This window comes from Lynx rufus, unplaced genomic scaffold, assembly GCF_022079265.1.
Source record: "Lynx rufus isolate CCGP_SWC_20201006 ecotype Redwood Valley unplaced genomic scaffold, mLynRuf1.p SCAF_16, whole genome shotgun sequence".
Classification (NCBI taxonomy): domain Eukaryota; kingdom Metazoa; phylum Chordata; class Mammalia; order Carnivora; family Felidae; genus Lynx; species Lynx rufus.
Genome location: NW_025814830.1, coordinates 50,762,826 through 50,788,209, shown reverse-complemented (window position 1 = coordinate 50,788,209; position 25,384 = coordinate 50,762,826). Strand labels below are relative to the sequence as shown.

The following is a 25,384-nucleotide window of genomic DNA, read 5'->3' as shown; positions in this document are numbered from 1 at the left end:
ATGAGTGGCCACGAGCTGGTAATCCTGAGCCGTGGGTGTGTACAGGGTCATGTCCTCACACTCTCTGCTTTTGTAGGCTGGACCCTTTTCATGATTAAAAAAAAAAAAGAAAAAGTTGAAAACAAAAGGCTAAGACCGACACCAGGCAAATCTTGGCAGGAGGCAAATCGTGTATATATCAAAATGTTTGCTGATGAGACACCACCATGTCGAGGATTTGCTCTAAAGTATTCCAGAAGAAGAAAAAAGTGGGGGACGTTGGGGGGCGGGGCAGAGACAGAACAAGATTAGCCCACGGTTGGCTCTTGTGGCAGCAAGTGATGGGCATTCATTCTGTTCTCTTCTGCCCATGGGGAAGGAAGCTTTGAGAGCGCCCTTGCTAAAAGGTTAAGAGCAGCCTACGCGTGCTAACTGGCCATGGGAGCCTGGTACCTCTCCCCATCTTTCTGAGCCCAGGTCTCTCACGGCATGGCACACAGCAAGCGCTCGACACAAGAAAGCCGTCACTGACACGGGCTGTCCGCTCTGTCCTTCGGCACCAGCTGAGGCGCTTTCTCTCCCTCGTCCTCCAGAACAGGTGCCACGCCCAAGTGACCCTCGGAAGGACGATGCCTACAGGCGGTGTCTCTACCTTCAGCTGGGGCATATGGAGCAAGAGCTTCAGCTGGTGGGGCCCTGCGGCCTCTCCCAGTGCCAGAGCCACGCCCGGGCCCTCAGCCAGCTGCAGACCCTGAAGGGCCGCCTTGCGGACCGGCTGGGCACCCCACCCCAGGCACACGCCAGGTAATCCACTCCCCCCAGGTGCTGAGTGGGCACCAGAGAAGGGGCCTGCAGAGAGAAGGCAGCCCAGGCAACCTTGGAAGGATGTTCACCCAGATCTTCGCAGGCAGAAGGGATTCAGGATTCCTGCACAAATTCAGGGAGGAAGGCTTTGAACAGGGCAGTTTGCCAAAAGGCAGTTTTCAGCCCTTGGTAGAGCACCTCACAGTGGATAGCCATATTCATGTGGGCAGTTTCCTAACTGTGCACCCCTGGACAAGTCCCTCAACTTCTCTGCGCTTCGGTTTTCTCATCTGTAAAATGGGAATGATAATTCCTATCTCCTAAGTCAAACTTAAAATACATTTTTAGGGGTGCTTGGATGGCTCAGTCAGTTAAGCGTCCAACTCTCATGTTCGTGGGATCAAGCCTCCCATTGTGCTCTTTGCTGGAAGTGCAGATCCTGCTTGGGATTTTCTCTGTCCCTTTCTCTCTGCCCCTGTCCTGCTCACGTGTGCACACACTCTCTCTCAAAGATAAAACATTTTTAAAATACATTTTTATTTTTTTTTCAACGTTTATTTATTTGTGGGACAGAGAGAGACAGAGCATGAACGGGGGAGGCGCAGAGAGAGAGGGAGACACAGAATCGGAACCAGGCTCCAGGCTCTGAGCCGTCAGCCCAGAGCCCGACGCGGGGCTCGAACTCACAAACCATGAGATCGTGACCTGAGCTGAAGTCGGACGCTTAACCGAATGCGCCACCCAGGCGCCCTAAAATACATTTTTAAAGATAATCAGTGAAATGTGAATATAAACAGGTTATTAGACAACATTAAGGAATTGGTAATTTTGAAAGGTGTGAAAATTTATTACTGTGATTCAGTAAGAAAATGACCATTTTTGAGAAATATTCTGAAGTAATTAGGGATGCTTTTATATTAGGTCTGGAATTTATTTTTAAATATCCCAGAGAGAGAGAGAGAGAGACAGAGACAGAGACAGAGAGGAGAGGAGGGAGAGAGAGAGAGAGAGAAAGAGAAGGTAGATGAAATGAGTCTAACAGTCATCCCTTGGTTGTTGAAACTAATTGTTCAGGGTTTGTAGTGCTAACTGATTTTTGTAGGATGAGAAATTTTCATAATAAAAAAACGTGCGGGGCACCTGGGTGGCTCAGTTGGTTCAGCGTCAGACTTCAGCTTAGGTCATGATCTCACGGCTCATGGGATGGAGCCCCACGTCAGGCTCTGCAATGAAGGCACGGAGCCTGCTTTGGATCCTCTGTCCCCCTGTCTCTCTAAGATAAATAAACATTAAAGAAAAGTTTAAAAAATTATATAGTACCAGCCATCTAGGCTTCCCGTGAGTAATGGGAGCAAATCTGTGTAAAGCACCGAATAAACGTGACCTCAGTAGAATAAAAGTATGTAAACCGGATGGAATGTAGAATGAAGCCCTTTGAGGCGGGTACAAGATACAGAGGAGAAAACTGAGGTCTCAGAGGTCAAGGAGCTCAGCCACAGTCATGCAGCTGGTGGGGTGAAGTGACATGTGAACCTGAGCCTGGTAGGTGCGCCACCCTGATCATACCCCCCTCCTTTTCAGCTCCCCGATGGCGAGCAAGCCTCCTCGCGGCCTGCCCTGGTGGTGTCTCCTGGGGGGCTGGCTCCTGGTGGCGGCCACCAGCGGCGTGGCAGCCTTCTTCACCATGCTCTACGGCCTGCACTACGGGCGGGCCAGCTCCCTCAAATGGCTCATCTCCGTGGCCGTCTCCTTCGTGGAGAGTGTGTTTGTCACCCAGCCTCTGAAGGTCAGGCTGTCCCGGTCCCCTGTGCCCACACTTTCCCTCCTGCCAGCTGACCTGTCCTTAGGCTTCTACCATCCCTTTATCTATTCATTACAAGTTTACACAGCACCTGGTTGGCAATGATGACATTAACTGCCAAGACAATCCGAGTTTGGGGACAGAGGCTCTGGGACTGAGACTCTAGGCCAGGCCTAGAGGCTTACCAAGATGTGGTACGTCCCCGTCACAGTCACCCTCAGGAGGGTCCTTGCCTCCGTTTTATGAGAACCCAAGGTTAGGAAGGTAAGGTCACAAAATCCTGCCCTAGGGCACATGTGTAAAATATGAATAAAACCGTATTTCCTCAGTTCTAAGATCCTTTTAACTGTGAGACAGGCTAACAATTTACAAGAACTTTACCTTCAGAAAAGAAAAATACCAAGTCATTAAATGTGTGCATCATTTGGAAGATGCACTCCTATTTCTGAAATGTAAAGTTACTACCAGAGTTGGAGAAATACTGAGCCCCGGCCTGGAGCGTGGAGCCACAGCTCCCGCTGGACAGAGTCAGGGAGGAGGAATGCTGTGTGTGTCGGGGGAGGTGGGGCACCTGCAAAAGGAGGGGACATTTACAGTGATTCTTTATACTTACAAGATTTGCCAAATCCCTCATCCCCATTTTACCAGTTAGTCCCCAGTTCTGCCCCAAATAGCCTTTATCAGAAGATATAGGGTTCCCGGGGGTGGCCTAGTCCATTAAGTGTCTGACTCCTGATTTTGGCTCAGGTCAGTATCTCACGGTTCGTGGGTTCGTGCCCCGAGTGGGGCTCTGTGCTGACATTCTCTTTCTCTCTCCCTCTCTCTGCCCCTCCCCTGCATGTGCCCGTGAATCAATGCAGGAGGAAGGAGGGAGGGGTGGAGGGAGGAGGAAGATGTAACTCAGTACTTGAGGTAGTAGGAGAGATAAGAGAGAGCTCTGGCAGCAGCAGGGCGCAGGCGGAAAGGCTTCGGTCTGAAAAGTACGGAAAGCCCAAGATTCACTATCTCTGCCTGCTTGGTGGCCAGGTGCTGCCACCCCCCTCCGCCCCGCCCCGACCCTCTCGCCTCATAGCCACGCCCCCTCCTGGCACAGGATGGGCTGGTTCCCACTTGACTTCCCCAGAGCAAGGTTTCTACAGATTTGACCCGGATCCTGACTCCTCCCAGATCAGGACTTGATAGGTGCCAGCTCGGGCCTGGGATTCACGATGGGTGTTTCCCAGGTGCTGGGCTTTGCTGCCTTCTTCGCGTTGGTTTTAAAGGAAGTGGAGGATGAGGACGAGCCCGTGGCCTCCCTCCCAGGACATCCGTTTGGCCCAGGTAATGGTGCACAGGTAGAGGCAGGGACCTGGAAACTGATGAGGCTGAGCCCTACAGGGCCCAGCCGCTGACCTTCTTGCTCCAACATTCCTTCACCCCTGATTGGGGAAGTACCCCTGACCCATCCAAAAACAAATGACTCCTTCCCTGTCTCCAGGGCAACCTTGTTTCTTCTCCACCCCAGCCCTCTCTCTTACGCCCAAGCAGGACCCCTTGGCCAAAAGAGGCCCCTTGGGGGCCGTGCTCTGCATGGCCATCTTCTCTGTGTAATCCCAAGAAAGCAGCTTTCTCCCCCAAGGCCCAGGCCCCTGGCCTTTAGAATGAAAACCAAAACAGAACACGCTTGCAGATGGGCTGCAAAGAGTTCCAGGACAAGGGTCTGCAAGCTACAGCCCAGGGCACAAATGGAGCCCACTGCTTGTTTTGGTAAACAAAGTTTTATTGGAACAGAGCCATGCTGACCCTTGTGGGAGGAGGGCCACGGAGCAGCACCTTTCCCTGCAACCTGATATCTCACTTCCCAACCCACACTCCAGAGAATGCCTACAACAAGACCATCACACAAAACAAGCAAACAGAACAGGATCAACACTCTAATAGTCCCACGCAGAGACTCTGACTTTCAGGGAAAAGAAAACACAAACAAATCAACCAAAGACATAGCTACATTCTTGTACAGATGTTATTATACAGCGGGGTTACCTCCTAGAGTATCCTTCCACTCTGGGGTAGGGTTTGCGTTTGTTTTTCTCTTGGTTTTGGCTCTGCAGATCCAAAAGGTCCATTAAAATCTTCTCCCCAAGATAAAAGAGTAATTTTTGTCCAAGGAGACACCAGCTTCCAGAACAATTAAATATTCATTTAGTCATTCCTTTGGCAGCTACTCAGGGAGTACTTGCTGTGTGCCAGGCAGTTCGATGGCTCAGGAACATGATTTACATAAAATCCACTCACTGTAAGTGTGTAATTCACTGATTTTAGTAAATGTATAGAGCTTTGCAACCATCATCTCAATTCAGATTTGGAGCAGCTTCATGACCCTGAAAAGGTTTCCTCTTGACAGTTTGAAGCCAATCCCTGCTCCCACCCCAAGCAACACAGCACTGGATGGAGCAGCTGGCCCTTGGAAAGCACAGCCCACTGGGGGAGACGCATTAAACAAGTAAACAACACAAGCAGACATGCAAGTGTGCAATGTGAGAACTTACGGAGAGAACGGGAGAGTGCAGGCCTCTCTGCTGAGGTGGTGCCTCTGTTGGTTCCTGGAGCCTGGTGCAGGGAGGGACTGCACATTGGGCACGTGCAAAGGCCCTGAGGTGGGACAGGGCTTGTCATTTTGTAGGACTACTGACAGTGTAGCCAAAGCATAGGGAATTAGGGGGAGAATGGTTCAAAATGAGGGCAGAGACACCTGGGTGGCTCAGTTGGTTAAGCCTACGACTTCGGCTCAGGTTATGATCTCACAGTTGGGAGATCGAGCCTCTAATTGGCTCTGTGCCAAGCATGGAGCCTGCTTGAGATTCTCTTTCTTCCTCTGCCCCGCACACTCTCTTGTGTGCACTCTCTCTAAGAAAGGAACGAAGAAGGGAGGGAGGAAAAAACAAAATGTGGGCAGAGAGGTAGGTGGGGAGCAGGGCCTTGTAGCACCTGGGTCAATGCTGGGGTTTTGGAGGGTTAATACGAGAGGCATGATCTATCTTGTGGTTTGAGAAACATTACTATAACTGCTTTTAGGAGACCAGAAGTGTTGGGTCAAATGAACAAAAGACTACTGGAAAGGTCCAGACAACAGATTATAGGTACTGGTAGTGGGGGTGGAAAGAAAGGCATAGATTCAAAAGACAGTGGGGACAATACACCCCTATCAGGATAGCTCAAGTGAAAAACGGTGATAATAGCAAATGCTGAAAAGGATGCAGAGAAACTGGACCATTCACACAGTGCTTCTGGGAATGTAAAATGGTACAGTCACTCTGGAAAAGAGTTTGGCAGTTCCTTTCAAATCTAAAAACGGTCTTACCATATGCCCCAGCGATTACATTCTTGGGCATTTATCCCAGAGACATGAAGACTTACTTTCATGCAGGAATTTGTAGCTACATGTCCACAGCGGGTTCATTTGAAACAGCCAAATGGCCATTCCTAGGAATCTACCCAAGAGAAATGAAAATATACGTCCATACCAACACCTGTACACGAACATTCATAGCAGCATTATTCATAATAGGCAAAACTAGGAAAAATCCAGACATGAGTGGATAAAAACATACAGGAGTATATCCATACCAAAAAAAAGGAACTAAATACTAATTACACAACAACATGGATGGACTCCAATCCATTATGCTAAGTGAAAGAAACCAGACACCATAAACAATGCACTGCATGATTCCATTTATATGAAATATCCAGGAACAAAATCTATAGAGACAGAAAGCAAATTAATGGGGCTGAGGGTGGGAGTGGGGACTGACTTCACGGGGATATGAGGGAACCTTCTGGGTTGATGAAAATGTTGTACAATGAGGTTGTGGTGATGGTTGCACAACTCTATAAATCTACTAAAATCACTGAATTGTAGACTTCCAATGGGAATATTTACGAAAATTACAGCTTAGTAAAGTGGCTTGGAAAAAGAAGATACTTAGTTAGACATGACAGGACTTGGAAATATTAGTTACCCTCCTTCTTCCATCCATCAAAATTTCAGAGCACTGGGATCTATCTCAGAGTCCAAGAGCACGGGGGGGGGGGGGGGCGGGGGGAGTGTTGTGCTTTCAGTACAAGGAGAATTCTCCGTAGAAGGAGAAGGGGCAGAATTCTGGGTGTGGGGATGGAGGGGCGGAGGCGTGGAGGGCAGTGTTGGGAAATGGCTCCTGGCTGCAAAAGCAGAGGGCAGCTCCACCGCCCCCTGGGGGACAGTCCTTGTGTCCTTGCTTTCACAGACCCCTCTGCCTTGTTCCGAGCACGAAGGTGCAGCAGAAAGGACATCTACCAGCCACCTTTGGCCACTGACATCGAGAAGATGAAAACTACACACCTCAAGGAACAGAAGGCATTTGCCTTCATCAGAGAAATCTTGGGTAGGCAGCAAGGTCACCCACAAGCAGTCTCCCCACTTGCTGGTTGTCAGCAAAGACTTGAACAGCCAACGGTGCAATCTTTGACAGACCCACACTGCCTCTGGGCCTGTTTTCCTAAATATCAACTCGCCCCAGCTTCTTCCCCCTGCTGAAAATCCTTTGGTGGCCTCACATGAACCTTAGGGTAAAATCTGAGCTCCCTACTGTGGCTCTGCCCACCCTGGGTCACCTCTTTTGGCCCGTGTGCCCTGAGCTCTGTCACACCGTGTTCTACAGCTCCTGGGACTCCTTGCCCTCTGCGGACCCCAGGCCTTGGCACAGGCTAATCTAACCTGCCTGGAATGTGCCTCCCCTCCTCCCTACCTTTCCTTCTGGGGCTAATTCCTTATTCTTTTATTCTCAGCCCAAAGAGTGGGTGTCTTCAAAAAAGCTCCCCAAGCTCCTGTTGACCAGGAGCTTCTGTATATCTTAGTCTGGGTTCTCCCATAAGCAGATTTGGGTACAAGCAGTTGGTTGGGGAGGTGATCCTGGGAACCACTGGCAGAGGAAAGGAAAGTACAGAAGAGAGAAGGCGGGCAACAGAAGATGTGGTGACGAGTGGGTTCCATGTGGGAACTGGAGCTCAGTCCTGCTTGGGACCTCTGTGGGAGTATGTAGTACACGGCCCCAAGTTGGCACTCGCAGGTCACTGGTGAGGGCTGCTTCCAGGGAGGACACTGACCCTGCAGCACTCCCAGCCTGCCTTCCCACTGGCTGAGCACATTACGGCCAGACAAATGGAGAGCAGGGAAGCTTGCATAGAAGTAGCAGCATGTACGGAATAAAGAGAGCAAAGGGGTACGGGCGGAGTCCCAATTCATCCCAGGCAGGGGCTGCTGGAATGTATATTCCTAGGCTCTGGACCCAGAGATTCTGGATCAGTAAGGCTCTGCATCCCCCTAAGATTTTGGTATGTGGCATCCTAAACGAAATCTTTGTACCTAAAGGGCCCTTACATCACACTCACCTGTCTACAGGTAACCTCCCTGAGGGCAGGGAACACAACGGTCATTTTCATTGCTCTGTCCTCAGCATTGCAACATGGCAGAGGCCCATTTTTAAAAGACTCTTTTTAAGAAACATTTATGGAGCATAAATTCTGTGCAGGCACTATTTTTAAGTGGTTTATAAATATTAATTTATTGACTCCCTCATCACAACCCTGTGAATAGAACTGTCCCCATTTCACAGACAAGGAGAGTAAGGCAGAGGGGTAAGTCACTTGTGAAAGTCACATGGATAGGAAGTGGCGCAGCCAGGATTGGAACCCAGGCAGGAGGCTTCTGGTCTGTGGACTTTACTCCTTTCTGCTGTCTACGGATTGGTTCCACTGTCACTGGGGGGAGGCGGGGGGGGCTGGCGAGTAGCTGGTCTACAAGGCCTTGCTATGCGCCATTCTATTTCCTGCCTTGGGCTTGGGACTGGGGCCCCTGTGTGACCAGGGCTATGCCTCCCTTCCCAGCATATCTGGGTTTCCTGTGGATGCTGCTGCTGGTCGCCTACGGGCAGAGGGACCCTAGCACCTACCACTTCAACAGACACCTCGAGCACAGCTTCACCCAAGGCTTTTCGGCCGTGCTGGGCTTCCAGGAGTTCTTCACATGGGCCAACACCACCCTCGTGAGCAACCTGTACAGTCACTACCCAGGTACTCTCCCCTCTCCCAGGACGTGTGTCAGCCCCCTTGTGCATATTCCTGAGAACAGGCACGGGTCACTGTCACCATCAGCATTACAGACGACCGAAAACCACAGGGCGATATGCTTTGAAGGAGCGACCCTCAGAGGGCTGTGTGTGCACAAGACGGGAGCCCTAAAGCTCCCTGGGTGCAGAGTGGAGGACTTCCTGAACGAGAGACAACCAAGCACGAATTGGCTACACGGAGGCAGAACCCAGGCAGAAGGGGTAACATGAGAAAAGGCAAGCCTGAAACGCCACAGCACATTCCTGGAATTATAAAGCACTGGGTGTAGGCTAGGAGTTGAGGACCAGTGAGAAGCAAAGCAGGAGACAGAAACAGGGGCAAGATCATGAAGAGCCTCAGAAGTCCACAGTTTATGCCTAGGCAAACAGGAAGCCACTGACAGTTTCTCCACGAGAGAATAACAACCAACTCTGTGTTTAAGAAGGATCATTCTGGAATCATGTGGAAGTTGAAGCAGAGAGTAGTTAGGATGCTAGGGAGAAATGATGGGGCTGATGCAGGAGTGATGGGCTAGGGTGACGGAGAGAGGGGCATGGCTGCAGACAACACTGAAGAGGGAGAGTTGACGGGCCTTGTTGACGACTGGGATGTGTGCAGTGAGGGAAAGGGCACAAAGGGTCTCCAAGGTGATGACTGGATGGGGGCCGTACCATTCCTCAAGAGAAGTTATGTGGGAACTGGATGACGCCTAAGTAGGGAGATGGTGGTGAATGTGTCCTATGGTTGGCCATGAACTACTCTTGACTATTTCACGACGGCTACACTGAAGTTCATGTTAGCGTCCAGGCCGGGGAACTTGGAATGCGCGAAAATGATTTTGATGGCCACACTGACCTACTGGATTTTCATCTCCAGGCTTTGTCACTGATGGCAACTCCAGGCTGGTTGGCAGTGCCCAGATTCGCCAAGTGAGGGTCCGGGAAAGCTCTTGCTCTCGTGCCCCACAGCTGCAGGCTTCTCGTCATGGGTGCCGTGCACCCTACTCCCTGGATGTTGAAGACCTGTCAGACTATGGGGAAGGCTGGAATGCCTCCGCCCTCAACAACAGCAGCGGCCTCTCCCGGGCTTGGCAGTACGAGAGCCAGAGCCAGCGCCGAGGGTATCCCTTCTGGGGCAAACTAACCATGTACCGGGGAGGCGGTTACGTGGCCCCCCTGGGGACCGATCGCAGAAGCACATCGAGGTAAGACTCACTTGATTCACATGTGGCCAAGGAAAGCCAGGTGCTAGAGTCCAGGTCTGATTGGGGGGTGTAGCCAAGTCCATTCACGCTGCTATGGGGAGAGACTGGGGGCCTCTGAAGTATGCAGATGGGATTTCCAGGCCCCTGGACACTGCAGTCTCCCAGGTGGAGGGGAGGTCCCTCTCCAGCACCCTCAGGCTCGTGGGCTGAGTCCGGTGGCCTCGGCTGGAGCCAGTGTAGGGATGGGGAATTCCACCAACCACACAAAGCTGTCCACCACCAGGCAGACGGGAAGCGATTAAGGCTCTTCACCTTACCCAGAATTCTGCTATGCACAGTGAATTACAGGACCAGAGAATAACACAGAGTTTGGAGCATTCACTGTTTTTACGGTAGCAGAAGCGAGCCTGCTCTTTGTCTGAAGGATGCCATCTCACCTTCGTCTCCTGAGGTTGCTCACTATAAACACAGCCTCGAGAAATGGCTTGGGTAAAGCCCAGAGAGGACCCTGCACTCCTGGAACACCCAACATGGTGGTGCAAGGACACGCAGGGCACATGCAGACCACCTCTCCCGGCACACTCGAGGGTTCGAGCGTCAGAGGTGTTAAACCCTGGCACAGTTTCCTGTTAACTTTGCAGACCCAGGCAAGTTAGTGAATCCACGTGAACCTCAGTCTCCTCCCTGTATTCTTACAAAACCGAGGAACACTGGTAACAAATCCCCAAGGAGAACAACTGGCAGGGGACCCCTGGGATTAAGGACAGGTCAGGGATAGTTTCTTTCGGCACAAAAGGTGTTTTCCTGCCACTTGGAACAACTGATACTCTTTCTTCTGTACACCAAGCAGGATACAGACCCACTGGAGACAGGGCATGTTTTAAAATATTTAAAAATAGGTCCATCGTTATTGCTGACACACACACACACACACACACACACACACACACACACACACACTTTCTCTTCACAATGTTCCTGACAAGCTGGTGTCAACACCATTGTAGAGGAGGAAACTGAGTCATGGAGAGGTTATTAGTTTGCCTGCAAGGCAGTCAGGGTTTGAACCCAGGTCCATGTAGTACATGCTCTTTCCGCAACAGCAGTGGGCACACCTCCAGAAACTGGTCTTATGTGAACTGCCAGCCCAAGAGAGATTTCAACAGCGGCGGCTGACTACCTAAGCCCCTGATTTTCTACGCACTTCCTCTTACTCGGTGATCCTCGAACTTTAAAAAGAATCACAATAAAAAAAAAAAAAAAGCATCACAATCCAAGGAAGGGCTCATCAAAGCACAAATCCCCAAGCTCTGCCCCCAGAGTTTCTGTTTTGGGAGATCTGGGGTGGGGCCTGGCAATCTGCATTTCTAACAAGTTTCCACAAGAGGCAGATGCAGTACGGGGACCACACTTGGAGGACCTCTGCTCTGACAGCCAGGAGACCATGGGTGCCAAGACACTGCACCATGGGTGGGAAACTGTGATCACTCCCAGGAGCAGTCCCAAGGCCCTGTGGCCCAGGGCACGGAGCTGAGTCAGAGGGAAAACTTTCCACAGGAAGCCCTGGCTTTCTCCCGGGGCAGAGCGGGTAGGGAGCCACCGCAGATGGAGATGTCTCTAAATACTCCTCTTCCTACAGAATTCTCCAGTACCTGTTTGACAACACCTGGCTGGACAGCCTGACCAGAGCCGTTTTTGTGGAGTTCACGGTCTACAACGCCAATGTCAATCTGTTCTGCATCATCACTCTGACCCTGGAGACCGGCGCCCTGGGTGGGCAGCCTCGCCTGTGACCCCACTTGCGTTCTGCAAGACAGACGCCCCTCCCTCTGGGCCAGGGCTCCTGACCAGGCTGGGCCTTGGTGCCCCAGGGCCAGAGCTCCAGGGCAAATGGTTGTTTGGGAGATTCGGGGCGGGTCTTGGTTGTCCCCAGGCACCCAAAGGCCAGGCTCCAGGGCTGCACCAGCCTTATTCCTAGTTGCCCTCACTTCTCTCTGGCCTGTCTCCCAAGACACTCTAAGGGAACGCAGTTGGGGTTTGAAAGCATCTCATATTCTTGAGCTTCCCAATCTGGGGGAGGCAGGTTGAGGGGCTGGCAGGGAAGAGCTGGGGAGGGTGCAACCTGGGAACAGATAATTTCATCTAAAATAATACTTTACTACTCTGTACCTCAACCTACAGCATGAAGTACATTTTACATCATATTCCAACACACACAGACACACAAATACACGTGAGACACAAGAGCTTCAGAAACATTTCCCTGAACTAGATGTACTGTGCCCTGATCTTTTTCCCCATTACCTGCCCTCCTCCCTCTTTTAACGCTTTCAAAATCTACTGAAAATGCGGCCCTAAAGCCTCTTCAGCTAATAAATCAATTTTCCTAAAATTCAACCACCTCTCCTTTAAAAATTAAATGATTTTTAGTATCAAATTACATTTTTAATAAAACTAATACATGTCTATAGTTCTTTAAATTTCAGAACTGTGTAAAGTGAAAAGCAAAAGGCCTTCAACTTCTATGATCACTGGCCACTGACAACATCGTCAAGCACTTCTATCAAATCCTTATGGGGGGGATGGTTATTTGTATACTTATATTCTATTTCTTTTTGCCACCTTTGCAGCTCTTAGGACCAATTAAACAGTTTGTTCCCAAACACACCTGATTAAATTATATGTTTCTAAAAGATGAAAAGTGAGGGGTGGTTGTCAGGTCTGGTTGGCTCAAGCAGTCCACCGATGTCGGCAAGGACTCAGGTTGTTTGTGTCTCTCCATTCTGCCATTCTTGAGGTTGGCTTTGTCTTCAGAGGCAGTAGCCTTATTAGTCAGATTGGTTTTTTTCTTAAAAGATAACTAAAATATCATTACAATATCTGCCAAAAAGAAAAGATACACAAATGGATGAAAGGTGATTCAAAAGAAGGTTGAATTTTAGGCATATTGGTCAATAGATGGATCGGTCTTTAGTGAACTCTTTTTAGGTGAATTGGCTTTAAGTGAGCCAGCCTTGGGGCAACTGGGTGGCTCAGTCGGTTAAGCATCTGGCTCTTGGTTTCAGCTCAGGCCATCATCTCATGGTTTCGTGGGTTCGAGCCCCGTGTCAGGCTCTGTGCTGACAGCACAGAGCTTGCTTGGGATTCTTGGTCTCCCTCTCTCTCTGCCCCTCCCTCACTCACACTGTCTCTCTCAAAATAAATAAACTTAAAAAGTTAAAAAAAAAAAAAAAGTGAGCCAGCCTGGAGCAGATTAATGTTAAGTGGGCAGTTGTGCTCTGGCTGGAGGTGACTGAGGGCACAAATGGAGGCTACCAGATGCAGAGGGTAGGGGACGGCTCTCCCCGTGCAGCTCCCAGCATCCTTTTTGACAAGTGCATTGTCGTTGGCATCCCCCGTGTGTCCCTGTCCAGTCCCTTGGGTTTTTGGGTCTGAAGGACCTTTATCTTCTCTTCTGCCCTGGCCAGTCCTAAGAAGGGCCTGAGATTGCATCATGGCACAGATGACTTCCGGTCAGAAGCGGTGGCTCTGAGCAGGCAGGTGACCAGTAATGAGCAGAACGTGTTTTTCTTCCCAGGAACCTTCTTTGCACATGCGAACCTGCAAAGCCTGCGCCTGTACCCCTTCACTGACGGCTGGCACCCCTTCGTGGTAGCAGCAGAGGTCATCTACCTCCTGTTCCTTCTCTACTACATGATTGTGCAGGTGAGGGGTAGACTAGGGCTCCCTGGGCTGGAGGTGGCAGTGCGCCTGTCCCATCTCACACACCTTCCCTGGAATGAGGCCAGTGGAAGGGAGAGGGAAAGGTTCTGTCTGCCTGTTTGCCATGGCAACTTTCCGGTCCTTCTGTAGTCATGAGGACCCACCCAGCTCAAGGACCAACTTTCAGCACCTCTCAGGAACTAAGATTCAGAGGCTGGTCCTTCCCGGATGGGGAAGGGAGAGGAATTGAGACCTTCCAAAAATGTCATAGGTGGGAGACACAGACAGGTGACTGTGCTCCCTGTGGTCTGGTTCACCTGTGGTCCCTGGGAATTAGGAAAAAAAATCCCCTTTGCCACTTTTACAACCATGTTGCAAAATGAAGGTACAGACATTGATAATGATGGGGATTTGAGGAGGCGGGGAGCTCATTTGAAGCTTGGGATATGGCCTGCCCCTTCCCCCACCAAAAATGCAAATCAGGTCTCTTAAAAGGACATCCCCAACCCCTGCTCAACAGCCACGACAAACGCTTGAAAATAAGGATGATACCTTGAGTGCCTACCACGTGACTCACGTTGCGCTAAGAATGCTGCATGGAATTTCTCCTATAATACCAAGAGAAAGGTTCTATTGGCTCCATTTCACAGAGTAGGAAGCTGAAGTCCAGAGACATTAAGTAATTTATCCAAGGCCAAAATTGAACCCAGAGAGTCTAACCCCTGAACTTGACACTCTGCCTCACCATGAGGCTCATAAACCTGGATCCCACAGGGTCTCTGAACATCGCCAGTTCAAACCAAACAGGGAACAGTTACCAAAGAACAACCTAAGTCTTTGCATTTTTCTAGAACATCAAAGGAGGCCCATCTGCCTACCCACCTCTGGGCTGCCCTCACCCTCTGCCTGCAGCTGCTTCAGAATGCTTCTTTCCAAAACCCTCATATCTTTCTCAAAATACTGCTTAAGCAATTTTTAAAATCTCTCTCCGTCCCTTTATGATGGAGGTGTACTTAGCCAAACAGGAGTCCTTCCTCCATAAGAGTGAGTAGGAGGAGGGAAATAGAACAGACAATAGAAGATTCTCTTTAGTGGAGGTTGGGGGGGGGGGGATAGTGGGGGAGGCCTAGAACTTACACAGCACAATTCCTTTTGACTTGCAACACCTGATGAGGAAACAGAATTAAAAACAAAGTCTCTGGCCAATCTAGAAAACCTCTCCACAAAGGCACAAAGGTCAAGGAAAAAAAAAAAAAACAACTAACAAAATTATTTATTTCTAATTTATTTATTTTTATTATATTATTTGTTATTTCTAATCTATTCATTTATTTCTAATTGTGGTAGATTATGTATACCATTGTGTATGTTCTATGTTATACTATATGTTATTTTAATTGTGTATATTTTATATCTTACGTATTATATATACATAAAAACACGTATATATAATATATAACAAAGTTTACCGCTTTAACCACTTTTAAATGTACAACTCAGTGGCATTAAGGACATTCACGTTGTTGTGTAAAAACCATCACTACCATCCATCCATCCATCCATCCTTCCATAACTTTTTTCCTCCTGCCAAATTGAAACTGTACCTATTAAACAATAACTGTCCACTTCCCTCGAAGAAAACAACTTTTCTTATTGAATAAGCATTAAACTAGAAGTTAGGAACATCCCAGGCAATCCACTAAGAGATTCCAAAAACAGAAAGGAATCTCACCCTTGCATATTGCTGGGCAGATAGGACCCATTACATACTCCTTCTTAAGATAAACACTAATTAATCCTCAAGAGGATTTATGGCATATCTATCCCACTAGTCCACTCTAAATTCACCTGGTAATTGGGGTGGCCACTTGTGTTTGCTAACTATCTTTAGCAAAAGAAAAATAGGGGCACCCGGGTGGCTCAGTTTGCTGAGTGTCTGACTTCGGCTCAGGTCATGATCTCACAGTTCATGAGTTGGAGCCCCATATCGAGCTCTCTGTTGTCAGCACAGAGCCGGCTTCAGAGCCTCTGTCCCCTTCTCTCTGCCCTCCCCCGCTGACACTCTCTCACAAATGAATAAACATTAAAAAAAAAAAAAGTAAAAATAAACATATATATTCACAACAGGAGGTAATTTTGTAATTTGGAGCCAGGTGCCTGCCATTTGGCTCCTACCCTCCTGGGGAAACTGGGAGTGAAGGGCACTACCTTCCTTCATGATCACATGTCAGACAGAAAGCTCCCAGGTCCTTTAGAAAAACATTCTTGAGGCTAGCTGAACTTTGAAAAAGATTGACACGCACCTCAAACGGGCAGAGAAAGAATTCACAATTACAAGTTTTCTGAAGTAAATACCCTGTGAAAGGGTGGGAGGGTCTGTCTCCTTCCCCAATTTTTTGCATCAGAGAGAATTAAATGTTTTTCTTATTTTTGCTGTATTTACTCTTCCGTGCCTTCCAAATTCCGCAGCCCGAGTTGGTGATGGGGCAGATGGGGTCTGTGCATAGTGCTGGGGAGAGGCACCAGGCACTCTACGCACGTGGGGCCAGGGCTTTAAGGAGCCTCTCCAGGATACAGTAGACCCCTGCTGGAGGGTCATCTTGGGTGGCTGGGAGAGCTTTGGTGGAAGGGGTGGGGAGCCACAATTCTGGCCACAGCATTTGGTACAACCTCCAGCTCCTTTCTCAGGGCAAGCTCATGAGGAAACAGAGGTGGCGCTATTTCCATAGCAAGTGGAATCTTCTGGAGCTGACCATCATCCTGGCCAGCTGGAGCGCCCTGGCGATGTTTGTGAAGAGGGCTGTCCTGGCAGAACGTGACATCCAGCGCTACCGGAACCATGGGAAGGAGTAAGTGGCTCTGCCTCAGCTCCCAACTCCCACACTAGATCTGCTTCCTCCAGCTCTGTGTTCCCAGGGTCAGAGGGAGGCTTTTGAACAAATTTTTTTTTTAACATTTATTTATTTTTGAGAGACAGAGAGAGACAGACCATGAGTGGGGGAGGGGGAGAGAGAGAGGGAGACACAGAATCCAAAGTGGGCTCCGGGCTCCCAGCGGTCAGGACAGAGCCCCACACGGGTTGAAACGACCTGAGCCAAAGTTGGACACTCAACAGACTGAGCCACCCAGGCGCCCCCAGAGGAAGGCTTTTGAAATCCTGTTGACCCTCAGAGGATCACGGGTCACTCTTTAAAAAGTAACTAAAGCTACCACTTAAATTCAGGTTTAGGGCCTGAAGCATACACAGTTGGAGAGGGCTCTTTTATGACAAAATGGAACAAAGCTTACTTTTGCAAATCCTACCAAAACAAAAGACCTTGTGACACCGTGGTAAGGTCCCTGCCCAAAAGCTGTAGCAGAACGCCAGTCAACCTACATCTGCTACAAAGTGTCCTACATCATTTACAAAGGGTCCACTCTGTTAGGCAGGATGTACTAACCCACCAGATCCTCATAAGAACCCAAGGTGGTAGATGTTATTATTACCCAAAAGTAGGTTCGCCTCTTGGGAACCATCCAGCCAAAAGACATGACCAAACCAAAGAATAGGAAAAGGAAGCATTTTACTTGCAATAAAGGAGAACATCAAGGATCTTTCCCAAAGTGGTCTCTCCAAATAACAAAAATGGGGTAGTTTTAAGGGAAGGGTGAATACATATTCTTGAAGGGGCTACGCAATGGAGAATACAGCGTGGAATCGGGGCAGAAGTCATCTTAGTGTAGCTGAGTCCAAGTCAAAGTCACTAGGACTGGCAAAGGTCAGCATTGTCAATTCTCTGGCTTTAGTTGGTCTGGTATCTGAGTACTCAAGGGGGTTTAGATCCTGCAAAGATAACTCAAGAAATGTGCGCCAGGTCAGTCTTCACTTTATCATTGTTGATTGTCCTTCATAGGATCGAATTACCTCCTGGCCTGATAATGGCTGTTTTGTCCGTACATTCATTCAAAAGATGGCAGAGGGCCTGAAATGACTTCTGAGGTCAGGAAAGCTATGCCTGGGGCCACCTGGGTGGCTCAATCAGTTAAGCATCTGACTCTGATCTCAGTTCAGGTCTTGATCTCAGTCAGGGTTGTGAGTTCAAGCCCTACATTTAAAGGTGGCAGAGAAGTAATTTAAACCTACCTTGTGTGAGAGGTTCAGTCACTAGAGCACACAACTCTTGACTTTGGGGTTGTAAATTCAAGCTTCATTTTGGGTACAGAGATTACATAAAAATAAAATCTTTGGGCTCCATGCATGCCCAGTGCTGAGCCTGCTTAAGATTCTCTCTCTGGTCCTCCCCTGCTAGCTCTCTCTAAAAAAGTTTTAAATAAATAACTGTTTTAAAATGTTGAAGGGGTGCCTGGCTGGCTCATTTGGTAGAGCTTGCAACTCTTAATCTCAGGGTCATGAGTTTGAGCCCCACACGTTGGATGTAGAGATTGCTTAAAAGTAAAGTGTTAAGGAAATATATTAAAAAGGAAACAACAACAACAACAAGAAACCTAGCTTGTAAGTCTCCAGGATCCCAATCCTTACATCAAACCACTGTGTTTCTTGACTCAGTGATTTTATTGATATAGCTAACATTTATGTATTGTTGGATGCCATATACTGTTATAAAAACAGCACTTTAAAAGGATTATCTCATCTACTTTAATCTTCCTAAAACTTCTAAAAGATAATACTATCAACATCCCTTTTTTACAGATAAGGAAACTGAGGCTCAGAAAGGATGTCTGTGCAAGGTCACAGAATTTGGAAACGGAAATGCAGGGCCTATAAGAACTCTGCATTCCTAACCTCCACCCTAGATGGTCTCATTCAACTCACAAACCCTCACTGAGCTCTTCTCTGTACCACGCCCATGGCGCCAGCCAAGTCTAGGACAAAAGTTCCACCCTCTCTCCAGGCACCCTTCCACAGAAAGGTCTCCATATCAGTTGAGTTCTTTGAGTTCAGAAATTATCAGAAGTGCTTTTATTTTTTACTTAAGCTGGTTGTAAATCTTATGCAGAACAGCATTTCTAAAACTTAAAGGTGTTTGAACTCTTGAAGGGATCTGCAAAAGATGACCTGGGGTCCAAATCCAGCCCGCCACCTGTTTTTGTAAATTAAGTTTTAATGGAACACTGCATCATCACCTGTTCCTTACATACTGTCCATGGCTGCTTTCCTGATAACAACTGTCAACGGAGTTACTGGGACAGAAACTATCTGGCCCACAGAGCCTCAAATGCATACCATCTGACCCTTTGCAGAAAAACTCCTGCTTAGAGAACAAATCCTGAGTTCTAGGAAGAAACAGTGGTGAGTTTTAGGTTATACATGATTAAGACCATTAACAGCCAGTGTGATTTGTAAATCATCACTGTCCCCCTACAGTAACCACGCTTTATAATTCCTCACCGTGACCTAAAACATATTTGGTTCTCAATATCCACATAGACAGGGTTTTTACTCAGATGGGTTATAAAACAATCTTATAGTAAGAGAGTTCTCTTCACACTGAGTGTCAGAAAATATAAATCTGCCACTTTTGACAGAAACCAGAGTAAAATGTGGAATTACACGAAACCCTCAGTTGCATCTGGTTCATCAATTAACCAAAGTTTTGTGTTAATTTCAGACACTTGTAAGCTTCGTTTGCTTGTTGGAAGAGATAAGTCATTCTATAACCAGATCCTGAATTTTCAAAGTATTTTTTAAGACCAAGTGATTTGCTTCATAGTCTCCTTTCAACCCAGTGCTTCCCAGGCCTGGCTCCTCAGTAGAATTGCCCAGGGAGATGAGCAAACCCTGATGCCCAGGCCACATCCCAGACCTACTAGGTCAGTGCTGGGGACAAGCCCCGCTCCAGTATTTTCATGGTCTCCCTGGTTATTCTAACCTGCAGCCAAGGCTGAGAACCATGCTTTAATTAGAGCCGTCATCACAAAAGAGGGCTTATGTAGTTACTTTTCCACGCATATGAGCAATTAAATGGCACAAGAGAGGGTTAGGTGTTTTAAGAGAGACAGGAAAAAGATGCTGCGGGAACCAAGGGAGGAAGCTGCCATCTATACCAGCGGCCCCATATGCTCAAAGGGAAGGAAGATTCTGGAGGGCAGGAGATTAGGGAAAAGGACAGCTTTCACTCAGGCGTTATATATGTATATTAAATGCATTTAAAACCTGAGATCATATAATTTTGTTCTTTAACCTGTGCTCCATCCATGTCACCGGATAACGGTCTACACCATTTGAACGACACACCAATATTAAGACTGAATTTTTTTTTTTTTAATTTTTTTTTTTTTCAACGTTTATTTATTTTTGGGACAGAGAGAGACAGAGCATGAACGGGGGAGGGGCAGAGAGAGAGGGAGACACAGAATCGGAAACAGGCTCCAGGCTCCGAGCCATCAGCCCAGAGCCGGACGCGGGGCTCGAACTCACGAACCGCGAGATCGTGACCTGGCTGAAGTCGGACGCTTAACCGACTGCGCCACCCAGGCGCCCCAAGACTGAATTTAAAGCACAAAGGCACGGAGGGGAATTAAGGGCCGGGTGGGATGGCGGGAAGAACCAGACTTTGGAGTCAGGCCTGGATCCAACTCTTTTTCTTCCACCACGAGTTGTATCGCTATGTTACTAGCTGGGTGACCTGGTGCCAACTCTTCCTCGTCCTCATCCATGAAACAAAGACAGAAACACTTGCCTCAGCCAGTGGTCTCGAAGGCCAAACACAGCTGAGGTTCATCAGGCCCTCAGCACAGAAACTGAATGATTCTTCCATCCTTCCTTCAAATGTAAGGGTAATGTGGACATACACTCAGACAAATATGAGGGAGGAAGTGGCATCTAGTAACCCCAGACCAGGAGGGGAGGCTCACAGAACTCCCTCAGTTCCATCTTCTTGACCCTGGGAGGATTCGTCCTTTGCCATTCTTCCATAGCTCTGCAGCCATTAACCAAAACTGGTAGGTAATGGTCCCATGACCCCCATCACTACCACATCACTACCATCATCACCATTACCCTCACCACCACCATCAACATGCTACCACATCACCTCCATCGTCATTGTCGTTGTCATCCCTATCATAACCATCATCCCCACCACGATCACCATCACCCTCTCCACCACCATCATCGTCCCTACCACATCGCCTCCATCACCATCATTGTCGTCATCCCTTATCATAACCATCATCCCCACCACCATCACCATCTCTACTCTCATCTCCATCACTGTCATCCCCGTCTCATCATTACATAGCTGGGGAACTGGACTAGCCTTATATCTCCCAGATCTGTTGTGGGAAGTGATGGGCTCTGAGATCATGATAAATCTAATCCTGCATCCTGGGCTGAGGATCCAGCATCCTGACAGCCCAGATGAGCTCTGGCTGAGCTTCTCACCGTCTCTGAGACTCACCCTCCCTTTTGGTCCTACAGGGGGATCAGTTTCAGTGAGACAGCAGCAGCTGATGCTGCCCTCGGCTACATCATTGCCTTCCTGGTACTGCTGTCCACAGTGAAGCTCTGGCATCTGCTCAGGTTGAACCCCAAAATGAACATGATCACATCTGCCCTGCGCCGTGCTTGGGGGGACATTTCAGGATTTATCATCGTCATCCTTATCATGCTTCTGGCTTACTCCATTGCAGTGAGTGGTTCCTTTGGTAAAACCTTCGGGGCTGGTCTCCTTGGAAGCAAAGGCTTCTCAGTGGTGGTGGTCGTTGGGGGGAGGGGGGGTGGAGGGGCACATGCACTGAGGGTTAGCGTTAAGACTTTGGAACCTGGGGGAGACGGTGGATATTCTGAGTCCAGGGCTTTGCAGCTGGGGGCTCATAAACTGGCCACCCCAAATGGCAAGGGTGGAGACATCGGCTGGATAAGAGCAAGGAGGTATAATCTCTAAGACCAACAGGGCCAACTACCTCCAATAAAGGATTCCTTTCTGTACCTGGACCCTGCCTGGAAACGCCACTTCTCCTGACACTCCACATGCTCAGACACGCATAGAGCATTCGCTCTGTGCTAAGGGGGGGTGGGGGGGGTGGAGGGGAGGGGCTGGAGATGAATTGGGCAGAGATTAGCCTACATATGGGTAGGCTATGTCACTGCTTGGTGCCCTACACTAGGCATGAACTTAACAGGGCCAAAAATCATTTCATTCAGCCCCTTGACACTGAGAGCATTTTGGCAGTCACGTCTCTTTTGCAAATGAAAAAAAAAAATACTGCCAACTCTTTTATTACCAATTATGTGGGAAACAAAGACCCTCTGCCACATCTTGCTCTCCATCTAAATATAACCCCCATCGCCTCCAAGTCCACGTTCCCCATAATACCACAGCTCTCACTCCTCCGTGCCCCTTTACCCAATCCTGACCCACTCTCCACCCCAGCCCCTCTCCCAGTTCTTGCCTTGGCCCCATCCAGTCTTACCTTCCACCATCCCTGAGCTGCACACCACACAGTGGTCTCTCTTATCCTAGTTACCACTCTCTCTCTGGCCCTCTCCCCATTCCTTAGCCATCCTTTTCCTGTCCCTATCACCTCCACCCTGACTCCCCACTACCTAACTACTGCCTCTCCCTCTCCCACCCTCAGAAATGGGGTAAGGAGCACTGATGGAGCGATGGGGGGTGTATGCTAAAAAGCTGGAGTTTGGTTTTATCACAAGTACTTCACTGGACCCCTTAATTCACATGGATTTATTCAGTCCTCCATCTGCAGTATAAGAGCTACAGGGACACTGGCCGTGTCCGGAGATGAGAAGTCACCAATTCAGAGCAAAGGGAGTGCTGGGCCTCCCTGACATAAGAGCGGCAATCTTTGGAGGGAAGCGTGCTGTGGTGAGGAGGAAGTATAGGGGAGGCCCTGCCCAGGCAGAAGCCTGTTGTCATCCAACCCAACTCCCCCAAAGCAAAGAGGCTGGGGCCTCAGAGAGCCCAGTTTCATCACTGAGTCACCTGAGTGAACTGCAGCCATCTGAGTAAACACAGTAGTGGCCTAGTGGGTGGTGCTGAGCCCCAGAAGGGGATACGCATTCCTTACAGAACTGGGTAGGTACACACACACTCACTTGCAAGCCCCCATAGGTACGGTTTTGCGGGGCCAAGGATAAGGCTGACCCAGAACAGAGACTCTGTCAAACAACAGGCTTTGGGGGTGGGGGGTGGGGAGGTCACTTGGTTTCTTTTCCTGTTCATGAGGACTCTTTCCATTACAGTCAAACTTAATATTTGGTTGGAAACTCCGTTCCTACAAAACCCTCTTCGATGCAGCAGAAACAATGATCAGCCTTCAGCTAGGAATCTTTAACTACGAGGAGGTAATGGGGTGGGGTCGGGGGAACATGGACACGGCCATCTACACCAAGCCTTTATGAAAATGAGAAAAAGCACCCTCCTCAAATGTCTCTCCCTGAATGGATGCACCCCTTGGGTCCATGGCCTGGCAAGCACAAGGCAACTTTGGACAAATAAACAGTCCCCTTCCTCTAGGCAGACAGCCCCATACTAGGGCCCATAGTTTGCCCTGGGAACCCCTGCTTACAGGAGAACATCATGCACTGAGTACTTAGGAGAGGACTGGGCTGGGAGGTCTCTAGAAGGGAACGCTCCCAGCCCTAGCCAGAAATGGTGCCTTATATTTGGAAATGGCGGCAGTAGGGAGTAGGGGGTGCTATCTTTTTCTTTTCCTGGCAGCCTGTTTTGTTTTGTTCTGTTTACTTAGAGAGAGAGAGAGACAGAGAGAGAGAGAAAGAGAGAGAGCAGGGGAGGGGCAGAGAAAGGGAGAGGGAGAGGGAGAGAATCGAGAATCTGCACTGTCAGTGCAGAGCCAGGTTCAGGGCTCAAACTCACGAACTGTGAGATCATGATCATGAGCCAAAGCCAGCTGCTTAACCAACTGAGCCATCCGGGCACCCCGTCTCTTGGCAGCTCTTGAGAGCAATGCCCGTGCTCTCAGCTGCCAGACTAAAGGGATCCTTCCTGGTTCCAGGCTCTGCCTAGTCTGAGAACCAGTTTTCCCTCTGAGGATGGCTATGGGGAAGTGGCTACCAGGACACAGGACTTCTGGGGGTGACTCTTGGCTTTCTTCCTGACAGGTCCTGGACTACAGCCCAGTGCTTGGCTCCTTCCTGATTGGGTCCTGCATCATTTTCATGACATTTGTGGTGCTGAATCTATTCATCTCTGTCATCCTGGTGGCCTTCAATGAGGAGCAAAAATATGATCAGGTGAGTCCCTTTGGCTTATTCTTCAACAGTCATTGACCCTGAAGTAGGAAGTGACTGAGCAGCACTAGACATTAGGGGGACGTGAGAGACCTCTGTAGCTCAAAGCCCTCATTTCATGGGAGGGGAAATAGGTCCAGAAGGAGGAAATACCTTCCTCAAGAATACAAACAAATGAAGGGCAGACTAGAATCGGGTCTCCGGATTCCCAAGGTGGCACTTGGTTCATGACCCCAGTGATGCTCAGCCCTGAGTGTACATTAGAATCACGTGGGGGCTTTTGGGATGCCTGCTGCTGCATTGAGACCAATATACACAGAATCCTTGGGTGAATGAGCCAAGCACGTGTATTTCTGAAATCTTCTCAGGTGATTTTAGTATACAGCCAAGGCTGAAACCTTTTAAAAAGTTATTAAGGCAGACAAGTTAGGTGATACAAACCTTAACACTCCATGAAGTGGACAGTCTCTATTCAGAGAAGTACAAATGGGGTGGAAGGCAGGAAGTTTTTACAGGATAAAAGAAGAAAGAACAAGGAAGAGAAAAATGAAAATATATCTGACTGACTGGGGCCACACAGTCAATCTTGTTTGTGGCGAGATGGAAAAGAAAAGAAGTATGGGGCTCAGAGGTGGCTTGGTGTTTGGAGGTTGGCTAACCTGATATACTGCATTCTGATAAAGGGAAGCATTTACAGGGATACAAAATTTCTCTAAGCTTCAGTCTGCTGACACGGCACCCCAGGCTGGAGCAGCTCCATCTTGGGCCCAGAAATTTGTTTCAACAAGTCATATGGTAACAAGTTTAAATTTTGAGAAGACGGCAAGCTATTTCCCAAAGCAGATGCACCAATTCACGTTCCCAGCAGCAACGCATGAGGGTCTTTGTACATACATTCCTAACAGCCCCTATTGGGGGTGGTAGAGGGAATACTGTCATTCTCATCACAGGGGAAGAAGAAACATCAGGGTAAAGGTGGGAGCACACACCCCTGGGATTCCCAGAAGAAGGGGAATCCCAACAGAAAACTGACTCTACACAGTGCAGTGACTTTGGCAGAGACCAAGTTGAACAATAAAACCATGGTTTCCCCTTAGGAAGGAAGAAACCCCCCAAAGAGAATGGTTCTATGTATGTCGTATGGTTCTTTTTCCCTCTACAGCTGTCGGAGGAAGGAGAGATTGCCGATTTGTTGCTGGCGAAAATACTCAGTTTCCTGGGCATTAAATGTAAAAGAGAGGACCCTGGAAGTGGCAGGGAACAGCCCGAGTTGCTGTCAGAGGTCCGGCCTCCCTGTACCTGTGTCAGCTGCACCCAAGCTCTAAGCTCTTCATCCACACACGAACATCTATAGAGGGGGAAGGCCAGAGCCTTGGGCCTATGCTTCCCAGTGATTCTACAGTCTCTCCAGGCCAATGTTTTTCTTTTTTTTTAATTTTCTTTTTTTTTTTTTTTGAACGTTTATTTATTTTTGGGACAGAGAGAGACAGAGCATGAACGGGGGAGGGGCAGAGAGAGAGGGAGACACAGAATCGGAAACAGGCTCCAGGCTCCGAGC

General features: G+C 48.8%; 1 protein-coding gene across 1 annotated transcript; it reads left to right on the top strand.

The window, feature by feature from the left end:
* LOC124510772 (polycystic kidney disease protein 1-like 2) lies at positions 1-25,180 on the top strand. Its single transcript, XM_047077418.1, has 14 exons — positions 1-31; positions 393-783; positions 2,365-2,569; positions 3,808-3,904; positions 6,850-6,987; positions 8,489-8,674; positions 9,587-9,914; positions 11,554-11,687; positions 13,492-13,619; positions 16,305-16,465; positions 21,037-21,247; positions 22,819-22,920; positions 23,698-23,829; positions 24,989-25,180. Exons 1-14 carry the CDS (start codon positions 1-3, stop codon positions 25,178-25,180), a joined length of 2,436 nt encoding a protein of 811 aa, XP_046933374.1.
* The last annotated feature ends 204 nt before the right edge of the window (positions 25,181-25,384 follow it).

What these genes read in the sequence shown, in the direction of transcription:
- LOC124510772 (XM_047077418.1), top strand. Translation starts at nt 1, where the DNA reads ATGAGTGGCCACGAGCTGGTAATCCTGAGCC. An exon ending in CCTGGAGACCGGCGCCCTGG is followed by an intron (nt 11,688 to 13,491) that starts GTGGGCAGCCTC and finishes TTTTCTTCCCAG; the next exon opens with GAACCTTCTTTGCACATGCG. An exon ending in TACCGGAACCATGGGAAGGA is followed by an intron (nt 16,466 to 21,036) that starts GTAAGTGGCTCT and finishes TTGGTCCTACAG; the next exon opens with GGGGATCAGTTTCAGTGAGA.